Here is a 21,853-nt window from a genome sequence, read left to right as displayed (position 1 = left end):
GAGACCAGAACTGGAGGTAGATAGAAAACTCCACAATGTTTGTAAAAGAATGAGTTTATATGCCAATATTAAATACTGATGCGTGTACTCAGTTAATATTATGCTGCTCAGTGTGCACACTTTACATAGACCAACCTTTGTTCTCAAGTCTCCTTACATTGGATCCAGAAATACTTAATACTGTGTACTGTATTCTCAATTTGTAAAAAAATATACTTTGCACTATAGCTTTTACAGATTATTTGGCACATATTACATTATGAAAACCATATTTACTCTTGCAAAACAGAAGTGATTTATTCATCATTCTCCGACAGCATTAGATTAAGTAAATAATCTGTACTCCAGTGGAATCAACTGTATCCCAAACAAACTGAATGCCAATATGTAAAGTCACAATACTCTAGAAGTTGGCAACTCTCTCTGCTCACACTTGAAGGTTTTTTTCCCCCAGAGCAAACTAAACACAACATTTGAAATGGTCATTAGCATATTAGAATATACAAAAGATGATAGTATTGCAACTTAGCTATTCATTGACGAAATTGCAGATTGCACAAAATTACATTTTATCCCTCCAGATGTGTTTTGCAACTTTGACTTGTGTCACTTAGGCATTTCAAGTTACTTGTATTTTGGTTCTTAATTGCACTTATTGAAACAATAATTAAATAAAATGCAGCCTTAGTATCTTGCATTAAAGTACATCAAAGCAGCTGTGTTGCTGATCTTAACTGGACTGGATTTCAATTAATTTTAAGTAGGCTACCACTTCTGAATATTTACCACACTGCTCCATTTCATTCACTTTGATGTTTAATAATGGCCCCATTCTGAAACGCATAATACTTGGGAAGGCTTAACATTTTCATTTCACATACTATTTGCTGTACTGCATCAAATAAACTATGCTGACAATCCCAAAATAATGATTTTTGCACAGACTGCAATACCAGATGTACAAAAGGAACATAAGTACAATCTTACCCTGCTTTCTAAACGATCACTGGTTAGCCGCAGCTCATTGCGCTCCTTTTCAACCCGTTCTACTTTGCTGCGTAGCTGTTGAATCTCCTCCTATTATAGTGAGGCACAATATTTACCAGTTAGCTTTTATACATTGGATAATGAATAGAATTTCAAATTTAACCTTAACTTTCAAAAGGTTAAGATAGTTTTATCGGAAATTTAAACAACTTTAGTTCAATGTAGTTGGGTAGTTTTTCAGATCTGAAATTATAGTAAATTTAGAATATTTTACATTTTTCATCTTCCCATAGCAAAATTTAATGGACACTATTTCTTCAAAATCAATTTATATTACATATACAGTGGAATATATAAATAGTTAATGCAAAACCATAACATTAGCAGTGTTCAAATAAATGTGTGTCCATTAAGTTTTTTTTTAAAAAAGACATCTGGACAGCGTTCCTTCTACACAAGAATACAGTTATAAAATTGAAATGCACATCAGTGCAAATAAGCTTATTTTCATTAATGCTTTGTTACTAGTGGGGTTAATACAAAATCTCGACCACCAGAGGTGGAATGTCTCCAACACAAGTAGTGACAGGGATTAATGGTGAGATGCCAGCATACATAGGGGTAGAAATTGCCCCCCGCCCGAAACGGGGCGCTCCCACCCTGTTTCGATATTTTTTACTGCAGCTGCGGTCAGGTCTCCTCTTGTGCGACATTCGGCTCTCTGTTTTTTTTTGTTTTGATCCGGGGGATCGACACCTGGAGGGGCAATGACGTCATCACGGCGCCCATCACCACGGCTCTCCCCTTTGCTTAAAGGGGAGAACCTCCGCGCTTTTAAAACTTCGGCCCGCTGGGCCACCAGGAAAGGTTTTGGCTTGGCCAGCGGCCTAGCACCTAAGAGGGGGTGCCAGGCTGCCTGTTGATGACCCGGCCGAAACCGAGGGCATATTTGTCAGGTCGACATGGCAGTCGGCCGACATAAAAAAACATGGCGGCAGCAGCAGTGCCTCTTCCCCTTTAAGGGAAGCCGCACCATCGCTGCAGTAGGTCACAGCCTCACTGGACCACTGGGAAAAAAAGCTTGTTTTGGCACCGCCGGGCAGGCCGAAAATTTTCAGAGGGGAATGTCGCCGTCGGAGGGGTAGATCGGCGGTGCGCACGGTGATGACGTGCTTAACACCGATCGGCAGCAGCGGAGCGGTAATGGGAGGGGGAAATCAGGGCACCTTCGGGAATAGCGGCCATTCCACTCCGCAGCGTGGCCGCTGATTTTCGGGGGTAACAGGCCTTAAGGAAAGGGGCAATTTCGGCCCCACAGAGTTTTATCAATTTCAAATCATCTGGAAAGGTGGTAAATGAAGGTAAGAAAAAACTATGACAATCTATGTATGCAATCAAATAAAATTTGTATTTAAAAATAGTGACTTAACAGGGATTAGATCTCATGAATGAGAGTCTTGCTATCATTATTCTTTCCAATAATTGAAACGGTTAAACAAATTTCAAATATTAGTTGAAAATTTGGCATCAGTTTTCATAGGGTACACAATGGATTTTTCTCTCAGCGATGAAGGAACTGCTTTCACTATTCATCTTGCGAACAGTTGCCCACAGACTTTTTGTGGGCTTATCAGCGGAGACGTCAAGTCATCCGGTGCCTGATTCAATGCGCCACCATCTATAGGGGATCGGTGGCATCTGTGAACAGGACAAGCAACAGTGACGCTCTTCAACCAATTAGTTTGAAGAATCCTCACTGAGCCACGCATAGTCTAAACCAGGAACTAAAAAGCAGGGAATATAAATTACATTTGAGTCATGTACAAGAAGCAAAATAAAGACTGGGAAACACAAATGGGAATATGGGAGAGAGATAAAAGATAGACAGAAAAAGTTAAAAATATTTTTAAAATTATTTTTGTAGAAATCTCCCACATTAATTTTCTTGTGAGGAAATGAGAACTCCACACATAAAATTAATTTCTCGGGGCCAAAGAGGTTGTTCAGCTGCAGTTATCACTGAATACACCGTTAAAAACTCACATTCCTAAATGTACCAGTCCTAACTTTTTCAGCCGTTTTTAGTGCGGAATGAGTGGGTAAGTATCCAAAGTTCACCCCATTAGTGATTTCAGTGCCGAGTCCATCGGCGAGGATAGCACCAGTGCACCCTATGTAGGAGCAGGGTATCTGAGAGCAACCTCCGGATTTCCACATTTAACTGTGCATGTGCAGACGTCATCAGTTGTTGTCAGATTTACCCAAACTAACATATTATGTCAAATTAGAGAGAGGCTAAAACACTTACATCTTTGCCACGTATTTGCTCTTCTGTTAACTGAACCTCAATTAGGGGCCGAACCGTAGTGAATACCTTCCACCATGGCCAGTTCTTGACTCCTTTGTTCTTTTTGATGTTTTTCTGAATGCAGCGAATAGCTAGTTCTTGAATCTAAAAGAGAATCCATTAAATGAGCTTTAGTCAAATTGTTTCTGTCGTATCAGCATAAACACTTTCAAGAAGATCCTCTTTAAAAGTAAAGTAGAAACATTTCTGCAATTACAATACAAATTTGACCAATTATCGTGCACCATAGCATGCCAAATAGGGTTTATAAAGCTGGGAATTCCAAGTTTAAGCTGTGTCAAGGTGCTGTTCAAGACTGAAATATGGCTGCCACTGAACAGTTCTAATGTTTAACTTCCATTTTTGAATATGAACTGAAGCGAACGACTTGGACTACATTAATGACTTGGACTTCAGGGGGTACAGGGCACAATTTCTAAATGTGCAGATGGTACGAAACGTGGAAGTGTAGTAAACAGTGAGGAAGATAGTAATAAACAGACACGTGGCAAATGAAATTCTGCGCAGAATAGTGTGAAGTGATCCATTTTGGTAGAAAGACTGGAGAGACAATACAAGTAAAATGGTACAATTTTAAAAGGGTGCAGGAACAGAGGGACCTGGGGGTGTTTGTGCACAAATCTTTGAAGCTGGCAAGACAGGTTAACAAAACAGTTAATAAAGCATATGGAATAGAGGCTTTATAAATAGAGGCAGAGTACAAAAGCCAGGAAGTTATGTTAAACTTGTATAAAACACTAGTTCAGCCCCAGTTGGAGTATTGAATCCAATTCTGGGCACCATACTTAGGAAGCACATGAAGCCTTTGGAGAAGGTGCAGGAGATTTACCAGAATGGTTTCAGGGATAAGGGATTATGGTTACGTGAATAGACTGGAGAAGTTGGAGATGTTCTCCTTAGAGCAGAGAAGGCCATAAGGAGATTTGATAGAGGTGTTTAAAATCATGAGGAAAAACTTTTTAATGCAACGAGTGGTTAGGATTTGGAATGCATCGATAGGCTGGATGAAACAGATTCAATAGTAGCCTTCAAAGGGAAATTGGATAAATACTTGAAGGAGAAAATATTGAGAGATATGGAGACTAACTGGACTGCTCTTCAAAAGAGCTGATGCAGACTTGATGGGTCAAATGGCCTCCTTCTGTGGTGCACTATTCTATGATTCCAAGAGGAAAATTAATACAAATATAACTGTGTTTACAATTAGCTCCACATTTGGTTTATTACGCTTTTGCTGATATTGTACCTTTCTCTTCTTGAAATACTGCCGTGCAAGGTATCCTCTGCAAGCTGCCTGGAAAAGTGTGATATTCCTTCTGGTTTGTTCATCTCTTTGTTCTTCCAATTTAACCAGAGTTCCTGCTCTGAAAAATACCTAAGATCGACAAAATGATAATATTGCATCCAACACTGAGTCGCAAGACTTATATTCTTTTACTAATGGATAGGATCAGAAATATAATGTTCACCAGCTTGGATTTAAATTTAAATTCAGGTGTAAATTGCAACTAAATATTATATCATTTTAGCCAAAAGCAAAAGCTTGTAATTCCAATTCCATCATTCTGCAGTCTTTATAATTACAAGTGACTTCATTTATGTATTTAATCAATCATTCAAATTAAAATGTAAAATTGTTTGATTCAAAGAATCATAAATCCAATTCATAAAAGTAGTTTGCTTTACTATGAGGAAATTTAATATACTGAAGCTCACTTATACTGAAAATTTCATGAAAATTTCCAAAGTCCCTTTTATTTACCATGCAACTAAATGAATAACACTCCAGCTCAAACAAAATTACACTGCTCCAAAAGTAAACATCTGAGCACTAGTCTTTCGTTTAGCTTATCATTGGAAACCAACACATCCTGTAATAAGTCGTCAGTCTGCTTATCAATGATCTTAATTGCACTTTTAAGAGGAATTCATTCCAAGTCACCTAATTGAAACCATCAGATGCAAGACTTTAATCCTTTTTGCAAAACACAAAATCACTGAATTCAGACTCGCACCAAAAGATGTCCAAAATCAGTACAATTTTGGAGAGTCACTTTGAATCAATGCAACCAAGTTAAGCAGTTTACAATAAATCTCCTGAGCTTGCCTATTTTGCAAAATTTCAAAAAATGAGTTAAGACCACTTAAACCAGCCAGCTTTGAATATAATGAAACCCATTTGGAATGAACAGGTTTCACTACAATACATGTAAATAACTGATGCATTAATTGTGAAACAATTCCAATCCCTGTAACCCTTTAACCCTGAGCTTTTTCGTAAATACACATAGAAAATATTTTCTTCGATTGCCAACCGCCAAATATGCAATGTTTGCTTATTTATTTATTTGTTGTGCAGATGTATTTTTTGGGGTGTTCCCATTCATGCTGGTGGGGTTTCAGTACGTACGGAATCCCATGAGCATGAATGGGGATTCCCTTTTTTTCTTTTGGTTGGGCCGGCCCACGTGATCCCAGGTGCGTCTGCGAATCACCTCTACCCATGGGAACCCGGAGAGGCTCAGGACTGCGAGTCTCCATACCTCCTGGACCATTTCATTTGCGGATCAGAGGCATTTCCCCACAGTATGTTTCTCTCATTAGATGCTCAAAAAAATGTGAACTTTGTATTTATCTCAGTTTCTGAATAGGTTAGCACTGAAGTTTATTCACGTCTTGGCTTCCATCCCTCCTGGTTTTCAAACCAGCATCGTCTCTTCTCTGACTGTAGTAACCTGTGTGTTCCCATCATGTTGCATTCTTTTTTCATAATCATTTTTTTAATGTTTTGTTAATTTTCTTACTCAAAAAAGTTGCAAAAAACTTGAATTCTCCACATTTAATAGTACATTTTTTTTTAAATCAGTAATTTTCTTAAATTAGGAATGGAGCCCAATGAAACAAATTCATTCTTTTTTGTAAAAAGTTGATAGTAACTAGGAAGATAAGTTTGCCAATGAAGATAATAGGAATGTGCTAGCACTGCCAAGTTCAACAATTATCTTTTCCTATCTGGAAGTCCCTGCCTAAAAGTTCCATTATAGATTACATAGTATACAATGAAAGAAAAGTACTTAAGAAATGTTTAGTCTAACTCCCAAATCAAGGTACCAGCCTATGAACAATTATGAAAGATCACCAGGAGTTGGGGTAACGTATCAGCGACAAAGCATTTAATCATAAGCACTATTGCTACCCACTGCAAAGCTGACAAGGTTTGCCTTGAAGAAGCTCACATTGCACCAAATGAAGTTGGTTGCTTAGTTTGTGATGAATTTGACTTGGTAGTGCACTCCAGCCTCAACCCCATAATACCGGCCTTTTTATCCTTGGTCCCTGGAATACCTCTGCCTACATCCGGCCCTGGGCTCTGCCATTTCCACTTGCCAGATAACAGGAAACCAAACTTGCTTCATCCCTGCTTCAACTTGGGCCTTGCATTCCGCTCCAGAACCCATTTTGCCCAGTTGCTCAGTTCCCTGTCTCTACCTGACTGCTCTCCTCCCCTTGTTTCATTTCCTGGTTTCTACTATGAGTCATAGAAACATAGCAACATAGAAAATGGGTGCAGGAGTAGACCATTCGGCCCTTCGAGCCTGCACCTCCATTCAATATGATCATGGCTGATCATGCAACTTCAGTATCTCATTCCTGCTTTCTCTCCATACCCCTTGATCCCTGTAGCCATAAGGGCCACATCTAACTCCCTTTTGAATATATCTAATGAACTGGCCTCAACAACTTTCTGTGGTAGAGAATTCCACAGGTTCACAATTCTCTGAGTTTCTCCTCATCTCGGTCTAATGGCTTACCCCTTATCCTTAGACTGTGACCCCTGGTTCTGGATTTCCCCAACATCAGGAACATTCTTCCTGCATCTAACCTGTCCAATCCCATCAGAATTTTATATGTTTCTATGAGATTCCCTCTCATTCTTCTAAATTCCACTGAATAGAAGCCTAGTCGATCCAGTCTTTCTTCATAGGTCAGACCTGCCAGCCCGGGAATCAGTCTGGTGAACCTTTGCTGCACACCCTCAATAGCAAGAATGTCCTTCCTCAGATTAGGAGACCAAAACTGTACACAATATTCAAGGTGTGGCCTCACCAAGACCTCCCTGCTCCAATACTCAAATCCTCTCGCTATGAAGGCCAACATGCCAATTGCCTTCTCACCGCCTGCTGTACCTGCATGCCAATTTTCAATGACTGATGTACCATGACACCCAGATCTCGTTGCACCTCCCCTTTTCCTAATCTGTCACCATTCAGATAATATTCTGCTTTCCTGTTTTTGCCACCAAAGTGGATAACCTCACATTTATCTACATTATACCGCATCTGCCATGCATTTGCCCACTCACCTAACCTGTCCAAGTCACCCCGCAGCCTCTTAGCATCCTCCTCACAGCTCACACTGCCACCCAGCTTAGTGTCATCTGCAAACTTGGAGATATTACATTCAATTCCTTCGTCCAAATCATTAATGTATATTGTAAATAGCTGGGGTCCCAGAACTGAACCTTGCGGTACTCCACTAGTCACTGCCTGCCATTCTGAAACGGACCCGTTTATTCCTACTCTGAGTGGCAGACAGGAAGCAGTTCTCTATCCACGTCAATACATTACCCCCAATACCATGTGCTTTAATTTTGCACGCTAATCTCTTTTGTGGGACCTTGTCGAAAGCCTTTTGAAAGTCCAAATACACCACATCCACTGGCTCTCCCTTGTCCACTCTACTAGTTACATCCTCAAAATTCTAGAACATTTGTCAAGCATGATTTCCCTTTCATAAATCCATGCTGACTTTGACTGATCCGGTCACTGCTTTCCAAATGCGCTGTTATTACATCTTTAATAATTGATTCCAACATTTTCCCCACTACCGATGTCAGGCTAACTGGTCTATAATTCCCTGTTTTCTCTCTCCTTCCTTTTTTAAAAAGTGGGGTTACATTAGCTACCCTCCAAACCAAAGAAACGGATCCAGAATCTATAGAATGTTGGAAAATGACCACCAATGCAGCCACTATTTCTAGGGCCACTTCCTTACGTACTCTGGGATGCAGACTATCAGGTCCTGTGGATTTATCGGCTTTCAATCCCATCAATTTCCCTACACAATTTTCTGACTAATAAGGATTTCCTTCAGTTCTTCCTTCTCGCTAGACCCTCGGTCCCCTGGTATTTCCGGATGGTTATTTGCGTCTTCTTTAGTGAATCTAGTCCACTAGTATATATAAAATACTGATCAAATGTTATATAAAATTTTTCATCTGGTTCACATTTCATAGTCAAGTTTCTGACAAAAATGTATACTTCCTATGAAGTGGACAACAAAGGAGGCATTGACCATGAAATAAAAACTTCAATGCTGTGAAAAGGTAATCTCACGTTCAACAACATGCACAAACACAGATTATCTAAACTTGCATAAAAAAGGGCTAAATTTTCCCTGCTTGTGCTGAGCTATTCTTGTGGAATGATGCTAAATGTAAATTTTATTTTGCACCAGTTCACTGTTTTGAAGGATTCATAACTGTGCCACATTAACATATGAACAGTTAATACAAATGTCACAAGTGCTTAACCACTGACATCATTCCTTCTATCACTAGGGAAAAAGATAATATTATACAAGTTGCAGAATCAGCAACTTACAAAATAAAAAAAACATTGGAGAAAAAAAAATTTTCTGACCTAGAACCAGCCACCAGAACACTGGAGAATAAATGCATAAAATTATTATTTTTGACAATCAATTTCTCTCCCCCTTGCAGTTTAAAAGATGAATTGTTACTTTTTTTGCTCATCTCAGATTCCAGAAAATGAATGCAAGGGGGAAAAAAAACAAAACACAGCAATACAAACAAATTTCCTTTCCCTAGTTTTCTCTCTCTTCTCACATATTATCTTCTAGATTATGAGAATGGCATTTTGATGGCAATGTTTATTTTGAGGTATGTGCACGACATTCATGGTTCATCTGATCCTGATATATCCTCTTATTTTTCATCACATCTTACTGCCAATTAACCAAACTCACCCTGCGTCTGCTATTCTTCCCAAATTGTTAACTTTTCTGTAAACTATAGATTTAGATCTATGCATTATCTTTTTGCAAAAGTATTGTTTCGCCAACAGTTTTGGAATCTTCAATAATCTATAAAGATGGGTCAATAAAGTTGTACTCTATTATAATCATGCAAACAAATGATAAATGCAACTGGATTCTATCTGTATACAAAAATTGTATATAAAAGCAAAGAGATTTGGGTGCCTATGTATGCAAATCAGTAAAAGCTAGTAGACAGGTACAAAAATCAACCAAAAAGGCGAATGGAATCTCAAGTCGACTAGAATACAAAAGGGAGGAAGTTATGCTTCAGTTGCATATGTAAAAGATGGATAGTGGTGAAGGATAGCATGCTACAGCCTAGTCTTCAGTCACATACAAGACAGACACATTACATACTGTGCACCTCCAAGGTAAGCTTCTTTCCCTTTCTAAACCCGCTTACGTATATATGGATACACGAGAGTCTCCAATTAATACCCACCACCTGAATACAGTTAACACCTAATTGATATACACCATCTGAACACAATTAACAGTATAGAGGCTTGGTCAAACGCACCACATCTCAGCAAGAATATATTGGCTTCAGAAGGAGTGCTGCACAGATTCATCAAAATGACACCGGGGCTAAAAGGGTTAAATTATGAGGACAGATTGTATAAACTTGGCTTGTATTCCATTGAGAATAGAAGATTTAGGAGTGATCTGATTGAGGTGGTTAAAATGTTAAAAGGATTTGATAGGATAGATAAAGTGAAACTATTTCCTCTGGTGGGGGAATCCAGAACAAGGGGGCATAATCTTAAAATTAGAGGCAGGTCATTCAGGAGTGCAATCAGGAAGCACTTTCTCACATGAAAGATAGAAGTATATAATTCTCTCACCCAAAAGGCTGTGGATGCTGGGTCAATTGAAACTTTCAAGACTGGAATCGATTGATTCTTTGTTAGGCAAGAATATCAAGGGATATGGAGCAAAGGCGGACAAACGGAGTTGAGGTAGAGATCAGTCATCTAATGGAATGGCAGAACAAGTTCAAGGGGACTGAATATTTCTCCTGTTTCTATGTTCCCATGATCCTATAATCGCTGTTCAAAGTTATCACACAAATACATATGCTATCCACAATAGATTTGGTTAACATTTGTTTGGGGGAAAAAAAAACAAGCTCTGGCAACACTTCAATTTAAACAGGGATGGTCTTTTCCATCACTGAACTGAAAATAAAATCTGTTTCTTCAACAAGTCGATTGATTAGTCTATTGATTTTTCCTGCTTTTGTCATTCAGAAGCTGTTTCTAATGTTCTGAACAACATACAATACTACAACATGCTTCACCAGGTACTGCTTGGTATTGTAATCTCTCACAGCACACAATTGTTAAGGTTATCCAATTTAGACAACAAAGTAGCACTTGAGGCTCATCAAAAATAACTAAACTAAAGAACATTAAAAATAATTCAACTATTTGGTTTCAACAGATTTCAGACTACACGGTTAAAAATTCGGAGACAACAGAATACAGCAAAAACGTTAAAAGAAACATTACCATCATGCCACCTTTTCTACTCGTATCAGAATTTCTGGATAGAGGGATCTACCTCTGTAACAAAATCCGATGAATGTGCTCTCTTGTCTGCATCCTCATAATACTCCGTGCTGAATAACTTTCCATGGCTTTATGTAGCAATGTTGTCTTTCCTCCTTAAATACTTATGCATTTAGAATTGGGTGAGTGGGATTGCTAGTAAAATAGCACTATTGTTATCAGCAGGATTTAAAAGGTCAAAAATCATAATAGACTAAAATACAAAGAATGTGAATGTTTTCCACCAAATAAAGTGTGACATTTTAAGCCCCACAGCAAACATTACTCGAAAAAGGATAGGACCATCAACTATGGCTAGGGACATTACTTTGACACTAAAATATAGGCTGTGTTTAGTTAATCCACCACTAAGACACCAAGGGCTAGAAATTCAGTTATTGACTATATCATTTTTTCCACGTTATTTTACAGCAAAAATACCACTAAAATCATGGTCGATTCTGTTTTTGGCAATATTTCAAAACTGCCATTCGTTAATTTTGGCCAATTTAGGAGAGTACCCTTTACCGGCAGAAAAGTCAAAATATTGCCAAAGAAACGTGCACAAGGCTAGCCAATTTCTCCCCCCAAGATTTTTAGGCATCAGATATTTATTCATAAACAAGGGAGATGTATGTTATTTTCACAACTGGCCTGTTAAACATGCACTTCATATAGGTTTGATAAGTCTCAGGCTTCTATGCCAATGGGGGTTATTTACTCGGCACGGGCATTTATTGTAGGTTTTTGGGGAATTGTGATATATAGCAATTATTAATACAAATTTATCTGTCATGTATTTGTATAGTTCAGAATATATAACCCTGTATTTAATCTCCTCAAAACTGTTGCCAGTAATTGGTACAATTTGCATTCAACTTATTTGAATGTTTGACATCAGGAAGCCCCAATTTATTGTAACAAATTTGCTAATTTAAATTACATTATAAACTTTTGTTAAAAGAAATTTTAGGAGATTTCTAGGTCACCTTTCGCATTCCATATCCTGGATTCTGTTACAGTAATTATTCTGAATGAGTAACACGGTTATGGTAACAGTTTTTTTTATATAAAGAAATCTACAACTGAAAACTACAATAAACTTGTAAAATAGTTGGAAGCAATACAAAGTGCAATTACATTACTAAGCCATGGCATTTTGGGGTAGATTTCCATGCCCCCTCTCTCGCAGCCTCCAGCTACCTGATGGTGCCGATGGGAGGCCTGGCCCATTTTGTGGGCTGTGCCATGCTACCATAGGGCTTGTGGGCTGTGATGGAAAACAAGCTCCATGGGACAGCCCGCTGGCCTCTGGGCCACCACAATGTCAAGTAGACCAGCTGGCCTCTGGACCACCAGGTAGGTGGGTCAGGGAGAGCCAGTGTAGCAGTAGTCCAGGTTGTATTTGTGGATCATGGAGGAACATTTTTGCTGCTCCAAGCCAACAAAAATAAATTTAAAAATTAACTGCTGGACTCCTCTTCGGCTGGACTGCCAACTGATTCTGGATGGAGATGTGCACGGTTCAACTCCGCCCAGTACTGTCCTAATATGGCAATCAGGGTTCTATGTATCCCAATTTGAATATTAATGGGGCTTACTGCTTGATTCGGGGCACATTTGCCGACCAGCAGTAGACCTTAGGGAAGATGGGGAGTGCTACAAAGTCAGTGGGAATGAGGCAGTTAAATCATTCCTCACCATTCTTGGGCACTACCACTGCACTTCAACCTAGTGGGAGGCCTCAATATCTCCCATATTACATCTGGAATCTGATCAAACATGTTAACAAAGTCCTAGTAGTTGTATTAGAATAAACAAAAAAAAGAGTTTTGTGATCAAACCCCAGTCATATTTGCTAAATCAGTATTTAATAATATTCACCCAAGTTATGCTATCGTTAAAAATTGTACTTGTGTTGTAGTACCTGTATATATAGTTTATAAAAATAGAGCTGGATCTCCTTTTGAAGCTCTTGAGCTCTTAGTTACTCCATGTCTTGAGCCAGTGTGATCATCCTATGAGGCTAGCTCATTGAATGTATTCAAGTCACAGATAGATAGATTTTTAACCAATAAGGGAATTAAGGGTTATGGGGAGCGGGCGGGTAAATGAAGCTGAGTCCACGGCCAGATCAGACATGATCTTGTTGAATGGCGGAGCAGGCTCGAGGGGCTAGATAGATGGCCTACTCCTGTTCCTAATTCATATGTTCTTATCCACTTAAGCTCCTTTTTAATTGTAAAAATACAGGTTTAAAACCTCGCGATGATTAATATACATTATTTGTACATGGAAGCAATGGCTCCCATTCACAAAGCTGGTTTTCACATAAATTTTCCAAATAGCGTTCTTGGTCCAAATTACACAATACTATTTAACAGATCATAAGTAGAATGCAACTCTATGGCGAAATAAAAGTACTTTTCACATCCTCAGAATGTGCATGTGCTTTATAACACAGGTACAATGTCCCGAATCCGGAACTCTGAAAAACTTAACTGTCCGAAAACCGGACATTTCGCGCATCCCAGATGGAGTCGTCCAGAATCTGGAATTATTGTCCGAGCCGGCCAAGATAGAGACATCGGGCAGTGAGGGAAGAGGAAACCGGTAAAAAGCGCAGCGCCAGGGGGCCGCCTGAATCGGCGAGGTCCGAAATCTGGCAAAACCTGAAATCTGGTACGGATTCGGTCAAGGATTACAGATTTCAGACAAGAAAATCAATAGTCTGAAATCCGGAATCCTCAACTGAATCCATGCCAGATTTCGGGTTTTGCTGGATTTCAGACCTCGCCGCTCAAAAACCGGCAAAATCTGCAATACAATATTTCAAATACAGCCTACAAGAATTTATACTATAATGTTAACAATGCTATTAACTTAACCTTCAGGATTTAAAAAAATATGCTCATTGTGAAAGTATTCATTCTACAAAGATGTTACATCAGCTTAATGCTTCAAGAAATTGATAAATTTTAACTTCTACATTTTTTAAACACCCACAGTAATCAACATTATGCAAAATTATAATGTTAAGCTATCTTTATTAGCTGCATAATAAAATGACAAATGCAAATGTGCAATCTCTTTGAATGTCTTCTAGTTAAATACTGCAAGGTCAAGATTATCATTTCAGTCAGAATTATTTTAAATATGCTCAGAAAAGTCCAGTAAGCTACACTTTAAAAGAGCAGTGAAGTGAGTTTCTGTAAGATAATTACTTTTATGCACTTGAACTCTAGCATTACATATAAAAACATTTGCGAGCTTGCCATTAAATTTTGGAAAGATTGAAGTGCAAAACAGATTTTTAAACTGCAGTTAATTCAATTTTACACTGATGTGCCTACAAATGACTTCAGGGAAACTGATACACCAGAATTTCTTGGAAAATCTTCTGACTAGTGAAATGGCAGACTCTATTTACACTATAGCAATACTGCAGTTTGTTTGACTTGTACAGGTATTACATCTGGCTCCATGTTTGTACTTCAGTTTTGTAGATAAGGGGCTAGAATTTCCCTAAAGCTCGGCAGTGCCCGATTGCCGCCCAAAAAAACGCTAAGGCTGGGAAGATTATCGCCAGCAAAAACTTCCGAAATTTTTTTTTTTTGTAAATCCACCCAGCGAAAAACCATGGGCCTCGCACTCCCAATCTGTGCGGAAAAGTGCAATTTAGGTTAGATTGGGCGGTGCCTAAAGAAAATGGGCCAAACATTTTTTTAAATCTATAAAAATTTACCCCGAGCCTGTGGGTTGGGCCTAACACCAAAAATAGAAAAAAAATAATTTTAAAAACCTAACTAAAAAATCCAATAAACATTCCCAAGACACTTAAATTTTTTTTTTTTTAAAATTCGTAGCCAATCGTTCCAATTCTTTGTCAAATCACAAACGCCAGAGGTCACCTTGCACATGCCAAGGATCACTCTGCGCCAATGCTCTTAGCCAAAAGGCCTAGAGCCACTGCACCGTTCCTGGAAGTACTGCAATACCAGGTTCGTGCCATGGAGGTGGATGGGTCAGGTCCCCCACACACCTCCGTGGAGGTGGATGGGTCAAACCTCCCCACCCACCTCCTGTTTCCAAAAATGCAAGCATATACCTTCCTGACCAGGGAGAAACCACCCGGAGGTCATGGTGGCTGGTCAGAAACGGTACTACACTTGATCTTAGCCAAAAGGCCGAGAAGCGACACTTAAATTAAATCACCCCAACAAATTTTGAAAATAATTAGTAAAAAAACCAATCACTTACAGACTGACTTACCTACCGCCCAGCTCCGCTGATCCTCGTGGGCGTTTTTTTTTTTTAATACTTGCCTATGGGTCACCGCTCAGCCAAAAATCGCACCAGGACGATCTGTGGATGGTGCACGCCGGAGGTCCGTTCCCCAGTGGGACTTCGAAACTGCCGGCGTACCTCAGGTAAGGAATTTTCCGCTCATCTGATTACGGTCCTCAATGGCCATTAAATATTGCCCAGAAACCGGGCTGTAAGCAATAGGAAATTCTAGCCCAAGGTAACAAATTTAAAAAGATATACTTGGCTGTTCTCATGCTTGCATCTTTCTACAATGATTTCCCACAATAGCTTTCTTGCTTAACAAAAGAATCTTTGTAATGTCAAAAAAAGCTTTGTTGTAATTTTGTGCATACAAAAGCGAAATGAATATTGAAACCACTGAAATGCCATAAGAATTTTTTTTTAATTTTTTTTTTTAAAAACAAAACAAAATAGATACCCGATTTGCATTCTTTTTCATGGAGATGAGGCTCTATTTGAATTGCTACTTGTTTTAAATTACCACACAGCACAGCATCAAAAAAAAAGCACAGGATAGAAGCCACAATAGCATGAAGATAACCCCTTTGATGTGTAAGTGCCTATTCTAGCATAGTTGTTCTTGGCATATTGCGCCTAGAGGATGGTCTTCCAGAAATAATCAATGCTTGAGGAAATCCGTAAGCAGATGTTGTTTGAATTAGATTTATGATATAAAGATAAACAGCATAGACTGTAATCCTGCCTAATAGTAATGGAGAAGGCATTTAAAGCCAGGTGGCCTTGCAAGACCAAAACAAACAAGATTTGAAAATCACAAAGGATTGAAGGTTTAATAGCATCCTTTTCTGCAAATAATCTTTTGGGAGGGGGGGACATCAAGGATACAATTATTGAGGAAAGTGTGAAGCAAAAAAAGTTAACAAAACCTATGCACAGTGATTTCAACAATATCAAAGTTGTCTCGAGTAAAAATTATTCTTGGGATATCATCCTCCCACTCCCATTGGTTTGGTCTTTTTTGCTGCACGGAGGATGAGTCTATGTTCACTAAGCAAATTCAGGGTTTGGCTAGTTCACGATTAATTTTCCCCAACCCCCCCGTCCTCAGAGAAAACACAAGCAAAACTGTACATATAGAATATCATAAAATCAACAGTATGTACAATAGCACTTTGAAAGACAGGAAAACGTATGTTGCTGTCCTGCGCTTGATCAAGCAATTCTTATCAGCAACCAATTAGGTTTAAGTTCATTAATGAGAAGCAGGCTTTAAACTCAGCTGTATCACTTGTTCCACCATAAACACAACAACATTTCTTTTGGCTAAAGGGATCAGGGGGTATGGAGAGAAGGCAAGAGTGGGGTACTGAAATTGCATGATCAGCCATGATCATATTGAATGGTGGTGCAGGCTCGAATGGCCAAATGGCCTGCACCTGACCTATTTTCTATGTTTCTATGTTCTTATCAGACCATAGCTTGTCGTAGATGGGTGCTGGCTTTGATGTCTTAGCCTAAAAGCATCTAGTGCAAATTTTAGCACACATTGTATATGATTAACAACAAATTAAAGATGGATGAAATAATTTCTAAAGCAACTTGAAATTTTGAAGCGTATTTCTGAAACACATTTATTGATATTTCTCTGGATATAGCATCACATGCAAGTAATCAAAAAGTTCTTCATTATCTGAAAATATTTTTAAATACTTTTGAAAAATACAATAAATGTCAAACCCTTACCCATGTAAGCCTCTTAAATATTCCTCCATCCATTTTTTTTTTTTAATAAATTTTTTTACCCCAAGTCAGTCAGTGAACTGTTATTACTTTTTCTCCTTACTGATGCAGTGAATCATGCTTTCTTTGCAGTGCAATTCAGTGATCATATACATTATTATTTCTTCTGACATACTGCTTATTCCAAAACAGTAATTCTTCAATGTATTATGGTTATCAAAAAGGAACTCCTGCAATTCCAGATACTCAAAGCTATAGCTTTGGTGCCTTAAAACAGGAACTTGCTTCTTATTAAAAAAAGTAGAATTTAATGCCTCGATCTTCCCAATCTTTAATTGGGAAAATATACACCAAATTGAGAGGGGAAAAGTCAGAGTGATTTAAGGAAACAACAAAAGTATTGTCTACTGGTAGAAACAGAGGATACAATGGATGGGCTTGTGCAGAGAGCGGAAAAAGTGTTGTAGTCCACATAGGAATTCATGACATAGGAAACAGTAACAAGCACAAAGGAAACAATAGGATAGTCAAATAATGGTTGGAACCACTTAGACTAAGCAGGAATGGTATTGTTATTCAAGTAATTTGCCTCCGTTTTTCCAGAGGAATATGATAATAGGACTATCGTTGTACCCAAGGAAGACGTGGAAGAGTCACGACTGCAGATAAATATTCAAAAGGAAATTGTAATGAAAAAGTTAATGTGACAAAGTGGAAGTCACCAGGCCCAGAAGAATGCCAAAAATATTAAGTCAAACTTGAAAGGAGATAGCAAGATAGGCAAGAGATAGAGACACTGACCATATATTTTCCAAAAATATTCTTGAAATGGGAATTGTGGCAAAGGACTAGAAGGTAATGTTACACCCCCCCAATTACATTCGTAATATGGGATAAAATTGGTGAATACTTGGAAAGACATGGGTAAATCAGGTGTAATCAATATGAATTTATAAAGGACAGATCGTTCTTAAGATACCTGGAACTAAAGAGAATCTAACCACATGGAAAGGCGGATGGCTAAGGGAAAGAAATCAGCGTAGGAGTATATATTTCCCTTTTTAGCATGACATGGGAAGTGGCATCCTCTGGCTACAATCAGATAGGCTAGATGATTCTAAAGGAAATATTATAGGAATATACTAAATTAAACTTTTAACCTTTGGTCCTAAATCATCATCATAGGCAGTCCCTCGGAGTCGAGGATGACTTAGTGAGTTCTCAGGTGACTGAGGAGTCCAATCTCAATCACAGATGGGGCAGACAGTGGTTGAAGGAAAGGGTGGGTGGGAAGCCTGGGTTGACGCACGCTCCTTTCACTGTCTACACTGTGTTTCTACTTGTACTCGGCGATGGGACTTGGTGCTCAGCGCCCTCCCAGATGCTCTTCCTCCATTTTGGGCGGTTGTGAGCCAGGGATTCCCAGGAGTCGGTGGGGATGTTGCACTTTATCAAGGAGGCTTTGAGGGTGTCCTTGAAGTGTTTCCTTTGCCCACCTGGGCTTGCTTGCCATGTCGAAGCTTCATGTAGAGCGCTTGCTTTGGGAATCTCGTGTCGGGCATGCAGACGATGTGGCCCGCCCAACGGAGCTGATCGAGCGTGGTCAATGCTTCGGTGCTGGCCTGAGCGAGAACACTGACGTTACTGCCAATGGATTTGCAGGATCTTGCGGAGGCAGTGTTGGTGGTACTTCTCCAGTGTTTTGAGGTGTCTGCTGTATATAGTCCATGTCTCTGAGCCATATAGGACAGGTATCACTACTGCCCTGTAGATCATAAGCTTGGTGCTGGATTTGAGGTCCTGGTCATCAAACACACACTTCCTCAGGCGAGCGAAGGCTGTGCTGGGGCACTGAAGGCAGTATTGGACCTCGTCGCCAATGTTTGCTCTTGCTGACAGTAGGCTCCTGAGGTATGGAAAATGGTCCACGTTATCCAAGGCCTCGTTGACACAAATGGTTATGTGGCAAAGAACAATATGAGAAGGTAATTTGATGGATGTGAAGCTCTTTGGTACATCCTCAGGACACGAGAGAAGGTGCTACATAAATGCAAGTTCACATTCTTCCTTTCTCTTTCAATAGCTAATTATCTGTGTCTTTGGCTGTATAAATCCCTTGTTTCAAAGAACAGTTACCAACTAAGCGTTCTAATCTCCAATTATCTATTACTACTAAATGCCTAATTCATGGGATTAATCATGCAGTGTTAACCAACACTCTTCATTATGCCAACTTCAAAATCATTTAAACTGCATTGACCTTTTAAAAGAGAGCTAAATTCTTCAGACTATCAAAAGTACTCCATTAAAGCTCGAATGTGCCAGAGTAAACATTTTTCATTTTTATACAATTCTACTAAGCACGAGAATAATCCAGCAATATAGAACTGTACCAAAACCTTACCTGACCAAGTGACTTCAAATATTTATATGATAAAACAATTCAATACTACCTCAGATACAAAATAAAACTAAATTCAGACTTGATTATAATCAAAGTCAATGCAGCACAGAGTTACAAACTTTTAACATTTGATGATGATATATTTCAGCATAAATCAATCCAAAATGGTGAAAAGAAAAATTCTAAATGCTGGAAATCCTTAAATAAAAAGCAAGTCAGTCAACATCTGAAAGAGACTGAAAAAATTTGTTGTTAAGATTTCAGGTGGGATCTCTCAAAGACTATGGGACAGAAATCCCGGCTTCCCCGGGTCTGTATGGTCCCGGGAAGGCATCGCCAAAGCCGGTTTTCGGCGCACAATGCACATGCGCTGAAAACCGGTTTATCAGATCGGTCAAGCTCTGGCTTGACAGATCATCCGTATCCCCACAGCCAGGACCTTCGCATGGGCAAGATTGCGGTATTTATCTATATCTTGCCCAGTGGATGTCCTGAAAAATCTTGCGCCTGGTAAAAGCAGGCGCATAACCTACTTTTACCGCGCAAGAGTTTTAAAACATACAAAAGCATAGTAAAATAAAATTTTAAAAACACATTTTAATGTTTAAAAGCCCTGTCGACGAAGGTAAGTTTATTTTAAACCATAATTAAAAACTTAAGAAAATCAGAAAAATATATCTTTTTTTTTAATAAGACATTAACTTTAATTTAAATTTATCTTAAATATATGTAATGTATTTTTTCTTTTTTTTTTAAATTTGTGTTTGGATGTTGGGGGTGGGGGGGGGGGGGGTGTTTCACAATCATAATAATGGGAACTGCTACTTACGGAGTTCCCATTATTATGAATGAGAAAATACAGGCTCAGAAATTCCTGTAACACCATTCCCGCAGGCAATCTGGTAAAAGAAAAAGAATGCGCACTTACCTTTCTCTCCTGCGCCCTCTTGAACTTCCGATTCTGTGAAGATTCCCAGGCAGCGGATGATGTCACGCCGCCCGGGAACGCAGCGCACGCTAAGCCTGTGGCTTCTTTCAGAGTCTCTCCCCGCCCACAGGAGCTGTCAAAAGGAGCTCATTTACATAGACCACGCCCCTGATCTAAGGTGTCGGGTCTGAGCACAGGACGGAGCAACATTTCCACAAAAGTAGAAGAGCTAAACAATTCGTGCAGGTTTCCCATCTCCATATTTTAAAAAAACAAGTTGATCAGCATAAATTGAGTTGAAATAGTGTTATCGATTTCACCCAATTTACTGTTGACACCCATGCACACTTGCATAAAGTCGATCATATTTTACAAGCCAAGCTGCAATAGACAACACGGTACCTCAAATGTTATAAAAGTTGGAAGATTTGAATCTCACATTACTTTGAGAGGAAGCTGCTTGTTTCCATTTCCTGCTGTTTATTTAGTTCGTGTTAAGCTTTTACTCTACAGAACTCCTCAGTATCGACTGTTGCTTATGCTGAAGGCTATTGAGCTGTTTGAAGCAAAGTTTCAGGTGATGCAGATGCACATAGACAGCAAGCTGTACACCTGCTTTATCTCGCGCAGAACTTTCGTGCCCTAATCCTGGGCAGAAGATCTCAAAGTTGGAATTTTGCGCGAGCTGGTTTTCAGCATATGCACATTGTGCGCTGAAAACTGGCTTTTCCGATGCCGTACGGGCCCGGGACATCGGAATTTCAGGGCCCACTGTACCTGGATTGGCTGGCCAGTGCCATGCGACTCCATCTCCAGCATACGGATGTCCCGACGTGCAGGCGCTCCAATGCACAGGGAGAGGAGGCCTCAGGACCTGGATCGCTGGTGGGCGCAGCGGGATAAGGTGAGTACGGATCTTTTTCACCTTTTTCTGTCGAGCACCCGGGGAAGCAGAGGACCGGAATTTCAGGGCCAGTGTTAATTTCTCTCTAGACACTGACAGACCTGCTGTGTATTTACAGCATTTTCTATTTTTATTTCAACTTTTAAAAGTACCAATTATACCACATGTTTTGCTAACCATAAAGTGTTGATCATGTTTATTTAGCAAGACAGGGGTTAAGAAATGCTGCTGGTTCCTTGTTCCTGTGAGACAAAGAGGTAGACTACTTATCTAGCTTATCTGCACAGACTACTTATTTTAGAGATTATATTAGTTACCCGACTAAGGCCCATGTGGTAACTGCTCTTCTCTAAATCCAGCGACTCCAGAAGCTCTTCTACTGCCTAAAAATGAAAAAGAAACATTTATTGTAAATATCAAGTGTAGATCAGATGACATTAAATATTATTTTTCCAAATTTATCCTTTTTAATGTTGTACATATTCTCTAAAACAAGTCATTTCCAGAATTTTACTGTAAGGTCAGTGAATAAAATAGTTTCAGGAAAAAAAACTTTGCGATT

General features: G+C 39.2%; 1 protein-coding gene and 1 pseudogene across 16 annotated transcripts in view; both read right to left on the bottom strand.

The window, feature by feature from the left end:
• The window catches only part of myo18ab (myosin XVIIIA b), a 299,468-nt gene that overhangs the window by 80,675 nt on the left and 196,940 nt on the right, over window positions 1–21,853 (bottom strand). For all 16 annotated transcript variants that reach the window (XM_070857110.1, XM_070857122.1, XM_070857108.1 and 13 more), the window contains 4 exons: window positions 21,609–21,674; window positions 4,602–4,730; window positions 3,296–3,439; window positions 988–1,077 (listed from right to left, as the gene is read on the bottom strand). In XM_070857110.1, the coding sequence (XP_070713211.1) occupies window positions 988–1,077; window positions 3,296–3,439; window positions 4,602–4,730; window positions 21,609–21,674 (429 nt within the window). The remainder of the gene's footprint in view (window positions 1–987; window positions 1,078–3,295; window positions 3,440–4,601; window positions 4,731–21,608; window positions 21,675–21,853) is intronic.
• Window positions 14,990–15,224, bottom strand: LOC139227235 (U2 spliceosomal RNA; annotated as a pseudogene).

This window comes from Pristiophorus japonicus, chromosome 16 (assembly GCF_044704955.1).
Source record: "Pristiophorus japonicus isolate sPriJap1 chromosome 16, sPriJap1.hap1, whole genome shotgun sequence".
Classification (NCBI taxonomy): Eukaryota; Metazoa; Chordata; class Chondrichthyes; family Pristiophoridae; genus Pristiophorus; species Pristiophorus japonicus.
The sequence above is the reverse complement of the archived record's forward strand: the minus strand, read 5'-3'. Positions and strand labels throughout refer to the sequence as shown.